Raw genomic sequence first — 14,743 nt, 5'->3', positions numbered from 1 at the left:
CAAAGCAACTACAGCACTACGAAACAAACTCGTGCTCTAGCTCTCATGAACTCTCTTCCTTCTCTACCGGCGCTGGGGATTTTTCGTGACAGTTTTCCCCCGGTTTAAATTATAATGACTTTTCCACCGTTCGTTTCTCTTTTTCCCTGTGAAGCACACTGCACTACTACTACCAACCGCTAATAGTTCCCCATTTACCTTTCCATCTTACCTCGTACCGGTGTCGGGCAACAAACGGGCTTTACTAATGTGGTGCACTATTTATTTTTCATTTTCTTTCCAGATTTAGACGAAACGAACAGCGCACCAGAACGAAAGCCACTCCGCGCAATGATAGGGCGCTCGCGATCTCCTTTCCCGTCATAGAATGTTCCGTTAAATTAACGAACTCTGCGAACGGTAATTCTCGCGCGACGCGTTCTACTACGCCCTTGTGTGCTATCGGGCGGCCAACTAGCTGAAGCGCACGGCAGTGCAGTGTTGCCAGAATTTCCCCTCCCGAAGCTACCACAGGACACCACACTGCGGCATAATAGATATTTCGGAACGGATATTGAGTCCACCCTTGGGAGGGCACTTGTGCAAACTGTCGCCGGTATGGTCCCTCCCTCCCGGGGGACAGAACGCGCTACTGAATTTTGTCGTGTGCTATATCGTCTGAACAAAAAAAAACAACGAAAAAACGATCCCTTCTGAATCCTAGCGGGAAAGGAAGCTTCTTTCCATCCATCCCAGCGGTGCTCTAAATCCTACATCCGGTTAGAGTTGTGTTTTATTTCTGTTCTACTACTAAGGGATGCTACTTTTTCCGCAAAAACGAATGCAGTCAAGTCATGCAGAAGAGTAGAGGCGACCCCACAAGTGTGGAATTCGGGAGGAAGCTAAATAGCCCCAAGCACACAGCCGTGTGTTGCCCTGGGTACATTGAAGTTGGGTTGCGTGCTGAGTTCTTTGAAACAGCTGCAGCCTGTCACAAGCGAAGTGGATTTTAATATTTCAACAGTTTGTCTTTGGCCCTGCTATACCAGCGTGTGTGTCTGTGTTGTGTTTTTCTTCTGTGCCTTAAATCTGTAATTGACTTCCGTTTTTCTTAAACTGCATTTTAAATACTAATTTTCTCGTCCTACTTCTTTAGAAATGTAGCGTGTGCGTCCGGTGAAAATTTATTGTGAACAGTGGGTTCATCAAAAGAGCAAACAGGTCGGCCACCTAAAGCTGGTAAAGTTTTAATGCATTTTAATGTCGAAAAGTGTTGAAGTTGTTTGTGTTTCTGTGTAGTGTTTGTGAATAATATAAATGGTGTGATAAAATTTTGGCGCAGTCAAACAGTGGCCCAATTGTTGATGCATATATGCATCCCTAATTTGATAACGTCGTGTAACTTAGTCGTTCCTTCGTTCCTGGCGGTGGCGAAGTAAATGGACTTCGCATTGGGCGTTGTGGTGGTGTGTTGTTATTAATTTCTTCGACTCGTATCCACTTGTCGAGCCGAGAAGGGTGTGCCGGCGGCAGTACGGGCCAAAACGTTAGTGGCCAGTACCGCGAGAAAGTGAGACAGCGTGGCGATCTACTCTTCTGTCCCCGCGGTTGGAATATGGATAGAAGTGTAGATTCCATCGGTAGTTGCTCGCTTGATGTTGATGCTGATTCGACTGATTTCTCAGGTGAGGCAAGGGATTGTTTTGGTTGGATGGGTGGATAAATATGATTTTCGTGACATACAATCGTTTTGACATAAACAGAACAGAATGCAATTTAGTGCATGTTGCATTTACTCATGATTTTAAATAAAAATTCAATCAGTGACAGTAACAGTGTTTTGATCAAAATTGCTTTAAGCACAGTACAATAATTTTATGAGGAATCCCAATTGAGTTTTCTTCAAAAAAATCCAATTGATTATAGATGAGGACAGTTGAGAAGTTGTTCTTCGGCCGCGTATACACTCTCCGCTAAAATTATTTATTTTACGAATGACTGCAACTGATCGTCCAGAATATTTGTCGAATAGATAACTTCTTCTCGGATGTAAAATTGGGTATTATTTGATGAGGTCCTCTTTTTAAAAAAAAATCTACTGATTATAGTTTGAGGACAGTGAGTTGGGCGTCGATCAACGATACTGAAAACATGTTGCAACCGATCATTCTGAATGTTTGTCAAATAGACGACTTCTTATCAGACATCAGAATTTAGGATAACAATATCCATCTTGTCCTGGGTATTATTCATCGTTTTGACAGATGCTCTAACGTCTGGGTCCAGGCGTAATAACGATAAAACCTCAGAACTTTTCGTAAGATTTTGCTGCTTTTATAGGACTGTACAAACAGCAGGCAGAATCTGCGTCCTAAAAGACGTTTTCGTCTTTCTCAGGAAGTGAGAAGATGTTGCCTCGAAGGCTCGAGGTAGTCATGGCTCTAGTCGTCAGGATGCGCCGCACTATTTCCTCAGTGACTAGTCCCTTGACTCTTGTGGCATTAAAATCTGCAAATCAATTAAAATTGTTTTAATATTTCGTCGGTGTTAAAAAGATAAAATTCAAAAGAAGATGGACACATTTTTTGGATCGCTAGGACACAAGGCCAAAGGATTTTTGTTGTTAAAAATTTATAGCATTATCAGCTTAAAAACAAAAACTGTTGCTCCAAGCATTCGTAACCTTACTCACTCAAATTAAAGTATTTTTCCTATACATAAAAACACAAAATCAATCCCGATACAATCTGCTCACCCATCTGGTGGGTGGACGTGTCCCATGGGCGATTCCGGTGCAAGCAGGAAACCATTTCTTCACGGCCATTTCTGGTGTCCCAAATGTGGTGATGGGCCGGTTTAGTGTTCAAAGAACCGGCAAAATGACGTCCAACGGACACGGGGGGGGGGGGGGGGGGGAGTTTGTTGGTGGTCGAATCATCCCCCCCGATAAGGATGGAACCGGTAAACAACTCCATGTTCCGGTTGTGCTTTTCTACGGCGCACAGTGACATTGAAATTTTGCTGTCGACCAAACCGGTCGTATAACGCGCGTGAACGTGGCGCGGGTGTATAAAAACAACAAAATGGAGATAAATCAAATGGGACCTCTCCACCGCCGACTCAAACACAAACACCATATAAATGTACCATTCCCGGATGGGGTGACGATTGCCAAAAATTGGATCGTTTTTTGTTGGTCTTTAATTGGAGGGGTGTTCAGAGGCCTAGGTTCAGAACACCGAACACTTGCCACAAAAGAAATGGAACTGGAACGCGCGGAAAAGGAGTCCCACGCGCGTTGTGCACGTGTAAACTCGCACAATAAAGCTAGATCGCTCGGGTACGTACGGTCGTCCACATCCATTTATCATACTTTTTCTCCTATCCGTCACGAGCCATATGGACCGGAAACAGGGATTACGTGTGTGTATGTGGCCACCTTCGGTAAAAGTAATGCGCGTGATCGCTTGACTTTGTGGCATGGTGGAAGCGTAGGATTGATTTGTTTTTCAATATGTTTTCCTATCCGCTTTTGGAATGTTGTATTCGTTCTGCCGGTGGTTCAGTGAAAAGGTCGCGTTTGCATGCGTGTGTCGCATAGGCGGAAGGTAAGCAGTAGTTGCTATTGTTTCATTCTGTACTTCTCTGTTTTTTTCTGACAGTAAGTCTCAATGAAGTAAAAAAAAAAAACTGAGGACAATACATCCCCTAAAAACCTCCTTTCAAAGCTGTAGGCGAAGGTCAATGTCAAACGGAAATTTAAATTCCTTCACTTGTTTCGTTCACGTGGGCAGACCTACTTTCCATTTTTCGTTTCCTTATTCTTGGAGCTTTTTGTTTCTTTTTTTCAATTGGATTAGCTTTACAGAAATTATTCCCATTGAATAAAAATTGCAAAGAACCCACTTATCCATGTCTCTCTGAATTGTTTCTCGAAGGTCGACAAACCTTTTTTTCTAAATAGTTTGCTCTCACCCGAAGCGAAGGTTCCAGTTTGGCCTCTCAAACCCATCGGAGGACATCGGTTAGTTACTTCTCACACGCAAATAGCGTGGTGAAATTTGGATTTCCGACTTGTGACTTGTTGCTAGTGACGTTGAAAGATTGTTTTATAGCATGTTGGAAAAGAGTTCTTTCGAGTTGAAGGCATTTTGGGGGCGTCCGACATACTCAACCTTCAAGGACGGTTGAAGTTTAAGTTGGGTTTTTTCTCTTCATTTTGCCCCAATATGATTCGGAATCCGTTTTTCTATCGTATTGTTTTGTTTTTCTACTCAAAACGTGTGTTTTGTTGTGGATTAAATTATGCACGCATCCTGAATGTTTTACCCTTTGTTTTCAAGGACGTACAGACGGCGGTCGACAACATGTGTTTGTTTGTTGGGTTCTTGTGGAGATACTGTGTTTATTAAAGTGAGTTAGCAAAGCGTGTTATGCAAATAGGAATCAATACAGTTAAAAGATTGTCACGAAAACGAATCCATTCCTCGTTGAAGCTTTGCTGAAAAGTTGCAAACGTCCTTTTCGATTCAGTCTGGTATTTTTTTTGTTACACTTTTCAAAATAACCAAAGAATCCAAAATGTTGTCTGTAAGATACAAGTACTTAAAGTCTTTCCTTTATGCTTGACAGCGATTAGCGCCGGCTTTATGTGATGTATACTTATGTTGTTTTTTTATTGAGCATTGAGTTAATGAGCTTTTAATGAAGCAAATGCGCGTGTGGGACATTATCAGCAAATTTTTGCTGTTGCGGTTATTACGCCTTCCTCACAAAGCAGTTCCGATTTCTTACTGGATGTGAACCATTGGAGTGAGCACCTTTACCGAAAAATTCTTGAGAAACTAGCTGATTTAGAGCCATTTATTAATTTTATTCAACATTAAGTGTAATATCCAGCGAGCTTCAGATGAATAATGTTTTATTTCTTCGAATCTTTTCAAGTTATAATAGTCATCCACATCTTGCTTTGGTGATTCATTACACAATACGACGCAAAAATTCCGCTTCATGGACCTTTCTGCGCTGCTTCGTGGATTAGCAAACACAAAACGCTTGCACATGTAAAGAGGCCACCATGAAAGCACTAAACCAGTACTGATCGAAGTCCAAAAATGCCCAAAACTTCATCAAGGATGGGCCGCCGGTTCCAATTCTAGCTGAAAATATATCACTTCATTGGTTCGAAAATTACCAATCCTTCCCAAAACCCTTTCTCGCTATCTTCTTCGACCTTCTAGGTCACGCCGGCCATAGTCAACGGACCGCCCCTAAAGCCCTTTACTCACAACACAACCCATCTAATACTCTAAATACTCCGATGCATCGCAAAACAACCGACTTGCTTACACACTTCTATCGTAATTAAAGCCCTCAGGTTGGTGTCCGATTCCTTTTTCTCTCTCCCTCTGTCTCGTTCGCCACTAGCTTTAAGCAAAGTCCACTACACTGTCCACTAAGTAATGAATTTTTCATTCAGTTCCCAACATGGGAAACGGAGCAGTTGGAAATCCGTCTCGAGCGAACGAATCGCTTTAATCCAGTGCATCTCCTACCCACTCGGCCACTCGCAATGAAGCCCTATGTAACTCCTCCGATTACCGTAGTCGCCACCGCTCTGACGCCGATATGCGTGAGTGTCACGTCCGTCTGCGCGTAGACTGCGCCGGCAATAATATACGCGCGCGCGCGTGTGTTGTCAGCGTGCGTTGGTGTATACAAATGTCCGCCGACGCCTTCTGATGCTGTTTTTTTTTTTGCCGCTATACGAGTGGGCTGGTGTAATGCACTGACTTCAAGGTAAAGAGACTCAACAGCTACTGGCCTGGACGGATGGGGCACCATTTCCCCATGCATCGCGAGGCTTAATCCCTTGTACGGGCGCCTCCATTGAACATTGCGTCATAGAAGAGAAGTCGAAAAAGGTGTTTCTGGCGGGAGGGTGGGGAGGGAAGCGAAGGAAGGAGTCTCCCTCCCGTTGGTGGCGGTCTTTCGCGGCTAAGGCACTAACACACACCACTACTACCCGTTCGCGTGCTGCTCGCGATACGATATAGTACTAGGGAGAGCGAGCGAAAGAGGGCTTCCTAGTGCCGCACCATCGGACAAACAGCTCCAATGTGCGTTCGGCAGTCGGTCCGAGCGGTTGTGCTGTTTGTATTCCGCTGGCTGGTGGATCAGACCGCCCTTTCGTGTAACTGCTGTTACATTTCACCAAAGGCATCGCTCCATAGGAGTCAGAGCATAAGTGTGGGGGTTGAGGCAGCACAAACTTCACCCTTATGCGCGTGTGTGTGTGTTGATAAAGATTGAAACTGAAAGTGTGTGTTCTTATCGCGATAGAGTGTTGTTATTCCCGCACGCATCGCACAACAACAAGTGTGATCGACGTCTCGAGGTTTTATACAAAAAAATGTAGGTTAAATGGCATAAAAGAATGCGCGAATGTATGAGGCTAAGTTGAATAAATGAGCAGTAAATTGCAAATGTGCAGCATGCAAAATAGCGCTCCGCATTTGGTAAAGTGGAATGCGTCGGCCAATTGTTTAATGGTAGCGGTTGAGCCGTCATTCATCGATTCGCCCGATCGAGGGAGTGTGTGCGTGTGCGTTTGTCGCGCCAAACCAGTTCGCACGTTAGCGCTGCAAGGAGAACAACGCGTCACGCATAGCTGTCCGCTGACGCAACGTGTGCGCAAAACGTTTCAAGTTTCAACGGGAGGAAGGCTCCCTGAAGTGATCTCCAGTACATACTGATCATAGTTTCTTGATAGTAATTAGCAAAGAACGTAGATTAGAAGGTATCAGTTTTGTGCTGTGATTCTGAGAGAGTTCTTCAGAGAAATTCATATATTCTGTTCCCTAAAACGGCCAGTATTTAGTACCCCAAGCTGCTCTGCTATAAAGACATCATTAGCGCTACCTTCCTACACGCTTCATATTCTTGTGGTGAATGTCTGACTGTTACCGGCTGGTGCAGGGACACCTACTCATTACGGCGATTGCACTTCAAATCAGTGACAATGTAGGTGCGTCGATGTGTGGAGTAAACGGAGTAGAGATCTCTTGAAGCTAAAGGTTATCCATAAAAATGAGTTTACAATGTTGTCTGTCTAAAAAACCTAAAACCGCCCTGGGGTGTACTCTCTCTGGTAAAAATGTGATGTGCTAAATGGTTTATCTCTTATTCACGTCTGCTGGTGCCGGTGACTAATGCAATGTGACTCATCTGCTATTCCGCGAATAAGGGAATAAATTTTCCCTACCCTTTGAACAGTTTTGTGTGCCCGATTGATTTCATGTTGTGTGTTGTGTTGAGTGCGATTGAAGCTGATAGAAAAAGGAAGTTAACAGTGCATTACGATGACTGTGTTGATGTCGTTGTTATCATGTTATTTGAGCAAACCCCGCCTAACGTATGAAGAAGGTGCACCTCTTGTGTACAAACATATGCGGTTGCATTCGGTACGCAGTCTCGGATGCGACTTGGACGGGGGGCGAGAAAATGAAGCATAACAGAGAGTTATCATAACATGGTGCATCGTTGTTTTCGTACATTACTATCTCTGCCTCTTATGTGTGTTTATGTGTGGCAGCATTTGGCCGCCATCCAATGCTTCGGAACGGCAGCTGATGTAGGTTCCTTGCGGTCTGTGAAGCATCGATGTGTGGAGAGTATGTACAACCGTTGTTGTTCTAGTACTAGTAATTGAATTAATCGTGTTTTACTACCAGATTTGTGATGGAATAAGAAACGCAAAAAAAAATGTTTGTCTGATAAGAGCGTGTAAGAGAAAGTATGGCTGTGTATGTGCTTAAGATTGTTCGGCAAAATTCGTTGATAAGGATTTGTGGACGTTAAGCAGTTTCACGAGTTTTAAACACTACAATCTTAAATGGTTTTTTATTTTAAATAAGTTTTTCATAAAATTGTGTGAAGAAAACTTGCTGCAATATAACAAACGAGTATTTCTTCACCTGACCCTCAGACCAAACGGTCATTGTGTTCCAATCCCGGTAGAAGCATCCTGACGGTTAAATTGAAAATGTCAATAAGTGGTCGACCAGGCAAACGTTTCCACACACTTCACACACATGAAGTTTATCGGTCATGAACAACTGCGATTCGATGCTACGAAAACCGATACAGGGGTGTGAAAAAGGGGTGGAGAACGAATGATCCATCTAAAGAAAGACTCATTTATCAAAGTAACTTTGCTGTGGTTGCCGTAAAGAGCAAGAGCAATTTATCTACAGTACAACGACAGTTTGATCGATGCCAATTGTACCCGAACATGTACGACCGTGATGACATTGTGGTATATGTTGAAGGGCGATTCATTTCTCTAATCATTCATCGTAAAAATTAGATCCCTAATAGTTTTAGACTCAATCTAGACAAATATTTAATGCATCTAAATGGCACGCCTTTAAACGCATCGAACGGTAGCTACAACAATGCAAACAATTTGTTTTATTGTCATTTCGTTCCTTAAGATTGTATAAATTTATCGCTCTCATGAACGTGCCCCGTTAACCTTGCCTGATGCTCAGTACGATTGGCATTGGCAATAAACCCTGGAACTGTGGCCCGAGTGCCAGAGAAATGAACGACACCTAGCCTCCTTGACACCCACTTGAAACGAAGCAGAAGAAACTCTCACGCGTGCAGCAGGACCTCTGAGACGATATTTACGACACGAGTTTGCCTGCTTGTTGCCCGTGTCCTTCTGGAAAGTATTTTTAATGGTCCACTGGTAGCCGTAAAGATATCGACAAAGGATTGCCCGTTTGTCGTGTGGCGAAAAGCTTACGTCACTGGCGCGTGTGTATGGAATTTGTTGAGCGTTAATGAATTTGTAGTGCAAAAAATTCGTTGAGATAGGTTAGTGTTTCGATGCGTCGTGTATTCTAGCAATAGATTTGTTACAATAATGGGCAGTTTTCTGTATGTTTGAATATATATAACTCGAATCAACTGTATGGCCATTTCTCACTAGCTTCAGAAAAATAGTGTTATAAGACCCGATAGTCCGGTGGTGCGGCGGTAATGGCGCCGGCTTTCTCGCGGAGGACTGGGGTTCAAATTCAATTCGGACGGTTCTGACTGACTAACCAATTGCGTAGTATCAGCATGTCTAGCAAACCATTAGATTACCGGCGTTATCTGGTGGAAGGTTGTTAAGCAAAGAAGAAGAAGAAGTGTCATCAGACCAGAAGAGACAAGAGCGATCAGGACTAAGAATTTGGGAACCAGACGTTTGGTCAGGGAGCCGGTTCATTTGTCCCAACATCAATAGAAAGTTAGTTCTTCCTCTTGATGCTGGGTTAGAATCTAAAGGATTTTTATATTAGATTCAGGCCTACAAGACCCTCTTCAACATGACTCCAAAACCTTATCATTCTGCACATTGTGTGGCTGTGAGGAGCGCGGTTGAAGTGGGTCATTTTAGCTCAATCAAATCACCAATTGCTAGTAACCTTAAAATGCCATGGGCTTAACGTTTTTGTGAGAGGTTTATTACCAACAGTTTTCTGATTATATTTTGTGCTGAAAAAGAAACCAAAGGATTTAATTATTGTTTCGAGTGGATTGTAAAGTTTGGTTGTCTTTACGTGGGCTATCTATTGTCTTTTACCATAATTCCTTTGATCCATTGCGTGAGTTAATAGTTTGTTATACGTTTCTCCTTCTCCGCAGATACCTCCGGAGAGCTAAACTTCTTAACACCAATATCCGGCAAGGACATTACGCGCGAATTTACGGCCGGCATCAAGGAGCGTTGTATGCTACCGGTAATTAACTGTCAGGCAGTCACGAGCGTACTAGATCCGGTAACCGGTCACATCAGTACCGTGCTTACGACAACCACAGCCGCCAACACGCAGCAACAACAACCTCTGCTTGGTGGTGGGGACAGTTCACCAACGGCAGCCACGAACAAGAAACCGAGCTATCTTAACCTGGCCTGCTGCGTCAATGGCTACTCGAACCTGACGACGTACGATTCGAAACTCCGCCAGGACATTAATAAGTCGCGCGAAGTTTCACCCAGCCGTCCGATCATAGCGACGCTGCATTACAACCGAACCGATTCCGGTACCGGTGGGCATCTGCTAACGGCGCCCACCCTTAGCTACGTTAGCATGAACAACACCATCAACAACAACAACAACAACAACAATTACAGTGGTAGTGCAACAGGACTCAGTGGTGGTAATCGAATGCTCAAAATGAACGGAGCGAGTGTTGTGAATGGTGCGGGAAGGATGCGAGGAATCAATGGATCGGTCATGTCACCCCCGGGCGGTGGTACTGATATGACCGATAATGCTGCATCGCTTGGAATGTTTAACGGAAATGGCAGTTTTGTCGGTAGCATGAGAACGAAGGTAATTTCCTCCCAGTCACAGATCAGCAGCCACATGCGGGACGAAGGCCAAGCGCAGCTGATGAAGCCGAAAAAGAGTTTTATCCAGCAGCGCGTCGAGAAGCTGTACGGTGCGAGTGATGTCGTGGTGCTCAACAAACAGAATTACAGCAGCAGTGAACGGAAGTACCTCAATAACATTGCGAACGAAAATAATGGCGGAACGCCGGTGAAAATGCTGATGCATCATCACGGTCTGGCTGGACAGCATCCGTCATCGATCGGGAATGGAACAACACGAAATGGTTCAGCGAACGTTGCGGATAGTCTTCGGCACGTGACAAACGGCACCGCCAATGGTACGCCGTTCGGTTCTGTGGATGAAAACAACAAGCAAATCAATGGCGGTGAAGTTGGTGAGGATGCGGATGTGGATTCGTTACCAGTGTTACGACATCTGCGGCCTGAGTTTCGTGCACAGTTGCAAATTTTTTCCCCGAAAAAAGTACCGAAACCATCACCAAATCGTACGGCCACCAGCGCCGCCAATGGCAATGTAACGCATGCGAATGGTAACACTGCGGAAGAGAATGCGAATCAACACCCGGTGTCGAAACCACGATATGCACCGCAATCCAATGGTAACAGTTACACCGATCAATTCGAGCAGGTAAATGTTTCGCGGGAGGAACAAATGCAAGACCATCACCACAAGAATCTAAACGGTACGGACGGTACAACGACTCATCGATCGGTGATGAAAAGTGCTCAATTTTCTTCGCATACTACACACACCACCACCACCACTACTACTACTATCAACAATCAACGGCATACTGAGCCGGAGCAGGAAGATACGTTAAACAGCAGCAGCCGTCACCATAGTAACGCTAGTGCACGTTCCGCAGATCCACAGCAAACCGACGTAGTAGAGCAGCAGCGTCACGAAGAAGCGTCACAGAGCTACCGTTCTAACAGCAGTGTCTCGTCGACGGTATCATCGTCATCGACGGTGATGGTGGAGGAAAAGATGCGCTCGCTGGTAGTGGTGTCGGCGACTAGCACCGACGATATCGGTGTTGGTCGAATGTCGACTTCCGATGGCAGTAGCGCCACCACAACCACCAACGCCGTACCTGACGAGCAGAATGCGATGACAGTAGTCGCCACGAGTGTGATCGAAAGCCAGCAGCAGAACGACAGTGTCCAACCAAGCAACCACAGCAGCAGCAATAACAACGTTAGCAACGGGCTTGAACACGTACCTGCAGCAGCAAAGGATCAGGAACTGTTGTGCGCTCTTGAAAAATCTGTCAGTGGAGAAATTGTAAATTGTGATAGTAGTAAAATCCAGCAGCAGCCGGCAGTGACCGTGGTGGATACTATGCGCACCTCGAACGGCAGCACGACGATGGATAGCGTAGAGCATCTGGAGGCGGAATGTGACAACCAATCAAGTAATAAGACGTCCTTAATCGAAGCAACCACGAATGGGACCAACAGCAGCAGCACCAGCAGCAATAATCATAATAATGTACTCGATGGCAACCATTTCCTGCGGATTCTAAAAACCGAACAGAAGCGGCTTGGAACAATGGCTGACGATGTGGAAAAGGAGATCAATCAGTTGAAGGTACGCATTGTGAAGAAAGTGAGCGTTGCGTTGGCGGTGTATGCGTGCGGTACTGATAACAATCATCTGGTTTCTTCAACTCACCTCGACACTACTGTGGGAGGTTGTTCTCTATTTTCATTTTCATCTGTCACCTGTGTACCGTGCGCGCATTACAATCGCACTTTCTTGTCCCAGCCTTTCCCCATATATGTGTGTACTTGTGTGGTGGTGAGGTTTGGCAGCTGATAGTTTTGTTTTAATTTTAGGCTGATGGTACTGTGGTGCTCGGCGAGGACATAAACGGATACATCCTGGTTGCCATTGGCAAGGCGCGTCTGCTATGCTCCCAGAAAATGAAACAATTTGAAGGTAGGTATTAAGTTGCACAGCTTCAATATTTTTGTATCGATACTTGTTGCTTTCGAGTCACGTGCCGATAAATATTTTTTTAATTCATTTTTGATAACGTTCCACCAGATTTTGTTGTTGTTGTTGTTGATAAGAAATAGTGTGTTCTTTTTTCTAAACATTATGTAATGTCTCTGCACATGACGTAGCAGTTGATAAGATAAATTATTGCAGTAGAAATACCGAAATTTCAAAGCCAATCGTTAAGCAGTTAATCTTTTTCTGAATCCTTATTCATGTTTTCCTTTTTTTTACGAGAAACGCGGAAATGTAAAAGATGAAACTGAAAAAAATGATAATAGATAAAATAAAATCTAAAATTCAACCAGCACTTTAGATTCGATTCACCATTAGTAAAATTATTTGCAAATAAATTTATTTATACACCAGGTTTGTATTTGTATATTCAAACAAGTTATATTTACAGTTTTACAGCGTTCCTCAGAGTGCCCATAAAATTTAATACGAAAAACTCACTCTAAGTTCTAGTATACCAAAACGAAATCGAAGATCAATAGTAGAATCTAAAAATATATCGTGTGGGAACGTGTCAAAAAATTATGGGATAAGAACAAAAATATCTGGCAATGCGTCAAAAACCTCGGAATAATTACAAAAATGTATGGGAATTGATAGAAAGATCTCGGGTTAGCCTGTATTTGTAAAAATACAGGCAAAAAAAATTAGCGCAAAATAATTTAACGGCGGATATTCCTATCGTTTTTTGGCACACTGAATGCTTACAAAACAATACCAAACATTCCATCGATCCGTAGTTGGTAATGAAAGGCTAACGCGCGCTGTCCGTAAAACCGTCAAAACAAACCGCGCCCCGCGTTCGATTGGTTTGTGTTGAATCGGCAATCATTTCCTTCTTGTATTTTTCCTTCCAATTCGTGACCATTCTCATTTCGTCGTACGCTTTGCTTTTTCGCATTAATTATTATTACGACCGGTGGCGGTTGTTTCATTTAGCATACTATGAGGTCGATTGATTTTTTTTTAAATATATAAAAAAACTGCTCATAAACAAGTTTGGTTAATCATACTGATTTACTTATTAACTTTTTTTTCTTTTTTTCTTTTCTACCCCTTAGATTTGTGTTACACGAACCTAAACCAATCGCCGGACGAAAAGTTTCAAACGACTGGCGAAGATTTGAGAGGATTCTGGGACATGGTGATGCTGCAGGTAAACAACGTTGATGCCAGCTTTGACGAAATTGATTCGTTCCGGAAAAACGATTGGCGGGTAAGTGTGAGGTAGAGGTTCTGGAGCTTTGGAGAAATACTTTGCTAATGTAATTGGAGCTGGCGGGACAATTTTGATTCATTTCCGTTATGCCTGTTGTCATTGTAGAAACCAATTCCTAAGAGTCCACCACCAGCCCGCAATGGTACAGCGCCCCGCACGACCAAGCTGGTAAAGCGTCCGTACAAAACGCAGACAACCGCATCGAACGGTGGTTCCACCGTGACGGACGGCAGCAATGGTGTCGAAGCAAAAAAGGCATCCGCCGCGCTGGCGGCCGCCAAACGTGAAGCGCAACGGAAGCAGTTGATGGAAATGAAGCGCAAGCAGAAGCTGGCCAACAGCCAACAGCAGGCGGCAGTAGAAATCTATGCCCCGACGAATGAGGAACCAGCACAAAATGGTAATGACAACGCTGCTTCGGTGCTGATCGCGTCTTCGGCACTGGTCGATACGAGTTGATCTCGTGCGTCGGTACCACTGCTGTAAGCATCGTTCGCGCCCATCCACATTCAATCCTAATACCCGATGAGATGGGCTCATTCAGACAGGAATTGGGAAGAGAAGAAGCAAAAGACGAATGGAACAAAAAAAAAAAATTCCCGAAAAGGTATCCGGTTGAGCATAAGTTTTCCAGCAGGACACAAACATGTTTGTTTGTAATTTAGCTACACACAGGACTGAATTTATATTGTTTGACAATTTTGTTAAGTTGCGGAAGTTGGCCACTACAACAAAAAATCCCCCCCAGAATTAAGAAGCAACAGCGTGTCGCCCCATCATCTCATCATCATCACCCAATTGGTTTGTCTAGCACGGGCTGGTTCTCGGATGTCATTAGTATGAAAAAACAAATCCTTCTTGCGAAGATTCAAGTAACATCTTCATTTCATCTGGATCTGGACACTGGATCTGTAGCACCGAGCGCGCCGGTAAACCGTACACAAATTGTGATTATTTAATACATTTTTTTATTATTGTCGAATACTATAATTCTATGATTATTCTTGTTATATGTAAGCACTACTTTTAAATGTAAAATGACACGAATTGATTTTTATAAAGCATTCGAACGAATTCACCAACTCCCAGACAGCAGTGGCGGAAGAAATATTTAGAG

The 14,743-nt window shown here is 43.8% G+C and overlaps 2 protein-coding genes across 2 annotated transcripts in view; one reads left to right on the top strand and one right to left on the bottom strand.

Moving 5' to 3' along the window:
* LOC126564902 (cyclin-Y-like protein 1) overlaps positions 1–14,743 on the bottom strand; it is a 326,841-nt gene that overhangs the window by 40,813 nt on the left and 271,285 nt on the right. The gene's annotated exons all lie outside the window — the stretch shown is intronic.
* LOC126564002 (probable WRKY transcription factor protein 1) lies at positions 1,514–14,085 on the top strand. Its single transcript, XM_050220897.1, has 5 exons — positions 1,514–1,664; positions 9,679–11,981; positions 12,230–12,332; positions 13,469–13,623; positions 13,732–14,085. Exons 1-5 carry the CDS (start codon positions 1,595–1,597, stop codon positions 14,083–14,085), a joined length of 2,985 nt encoding a protein of 994 aa, XP_050076854.1. The 5' UTR covers positions 1,514–1,594.

Source organism: Anopheles maculipalpis, chromosome 3RL (genome assembly GCF_943734695.1).
Source record: "Anopheles maculipalpis chromosome 3RL, idAnoMacuDA_375_x, whole genome shotgun sequence".
Classification (NCBI taxonomy): Eukaryota; Metazoa; Arthropoda; class Insecta; order Diptera; family Culicidae; genus Anopheles; species Anopheles maculipalpis.
The sequence above is the reverse complement of the archived record's forward strand: the minus strand, read 5'-3'. Positions and strand labels throughout refer to the sequence as shown.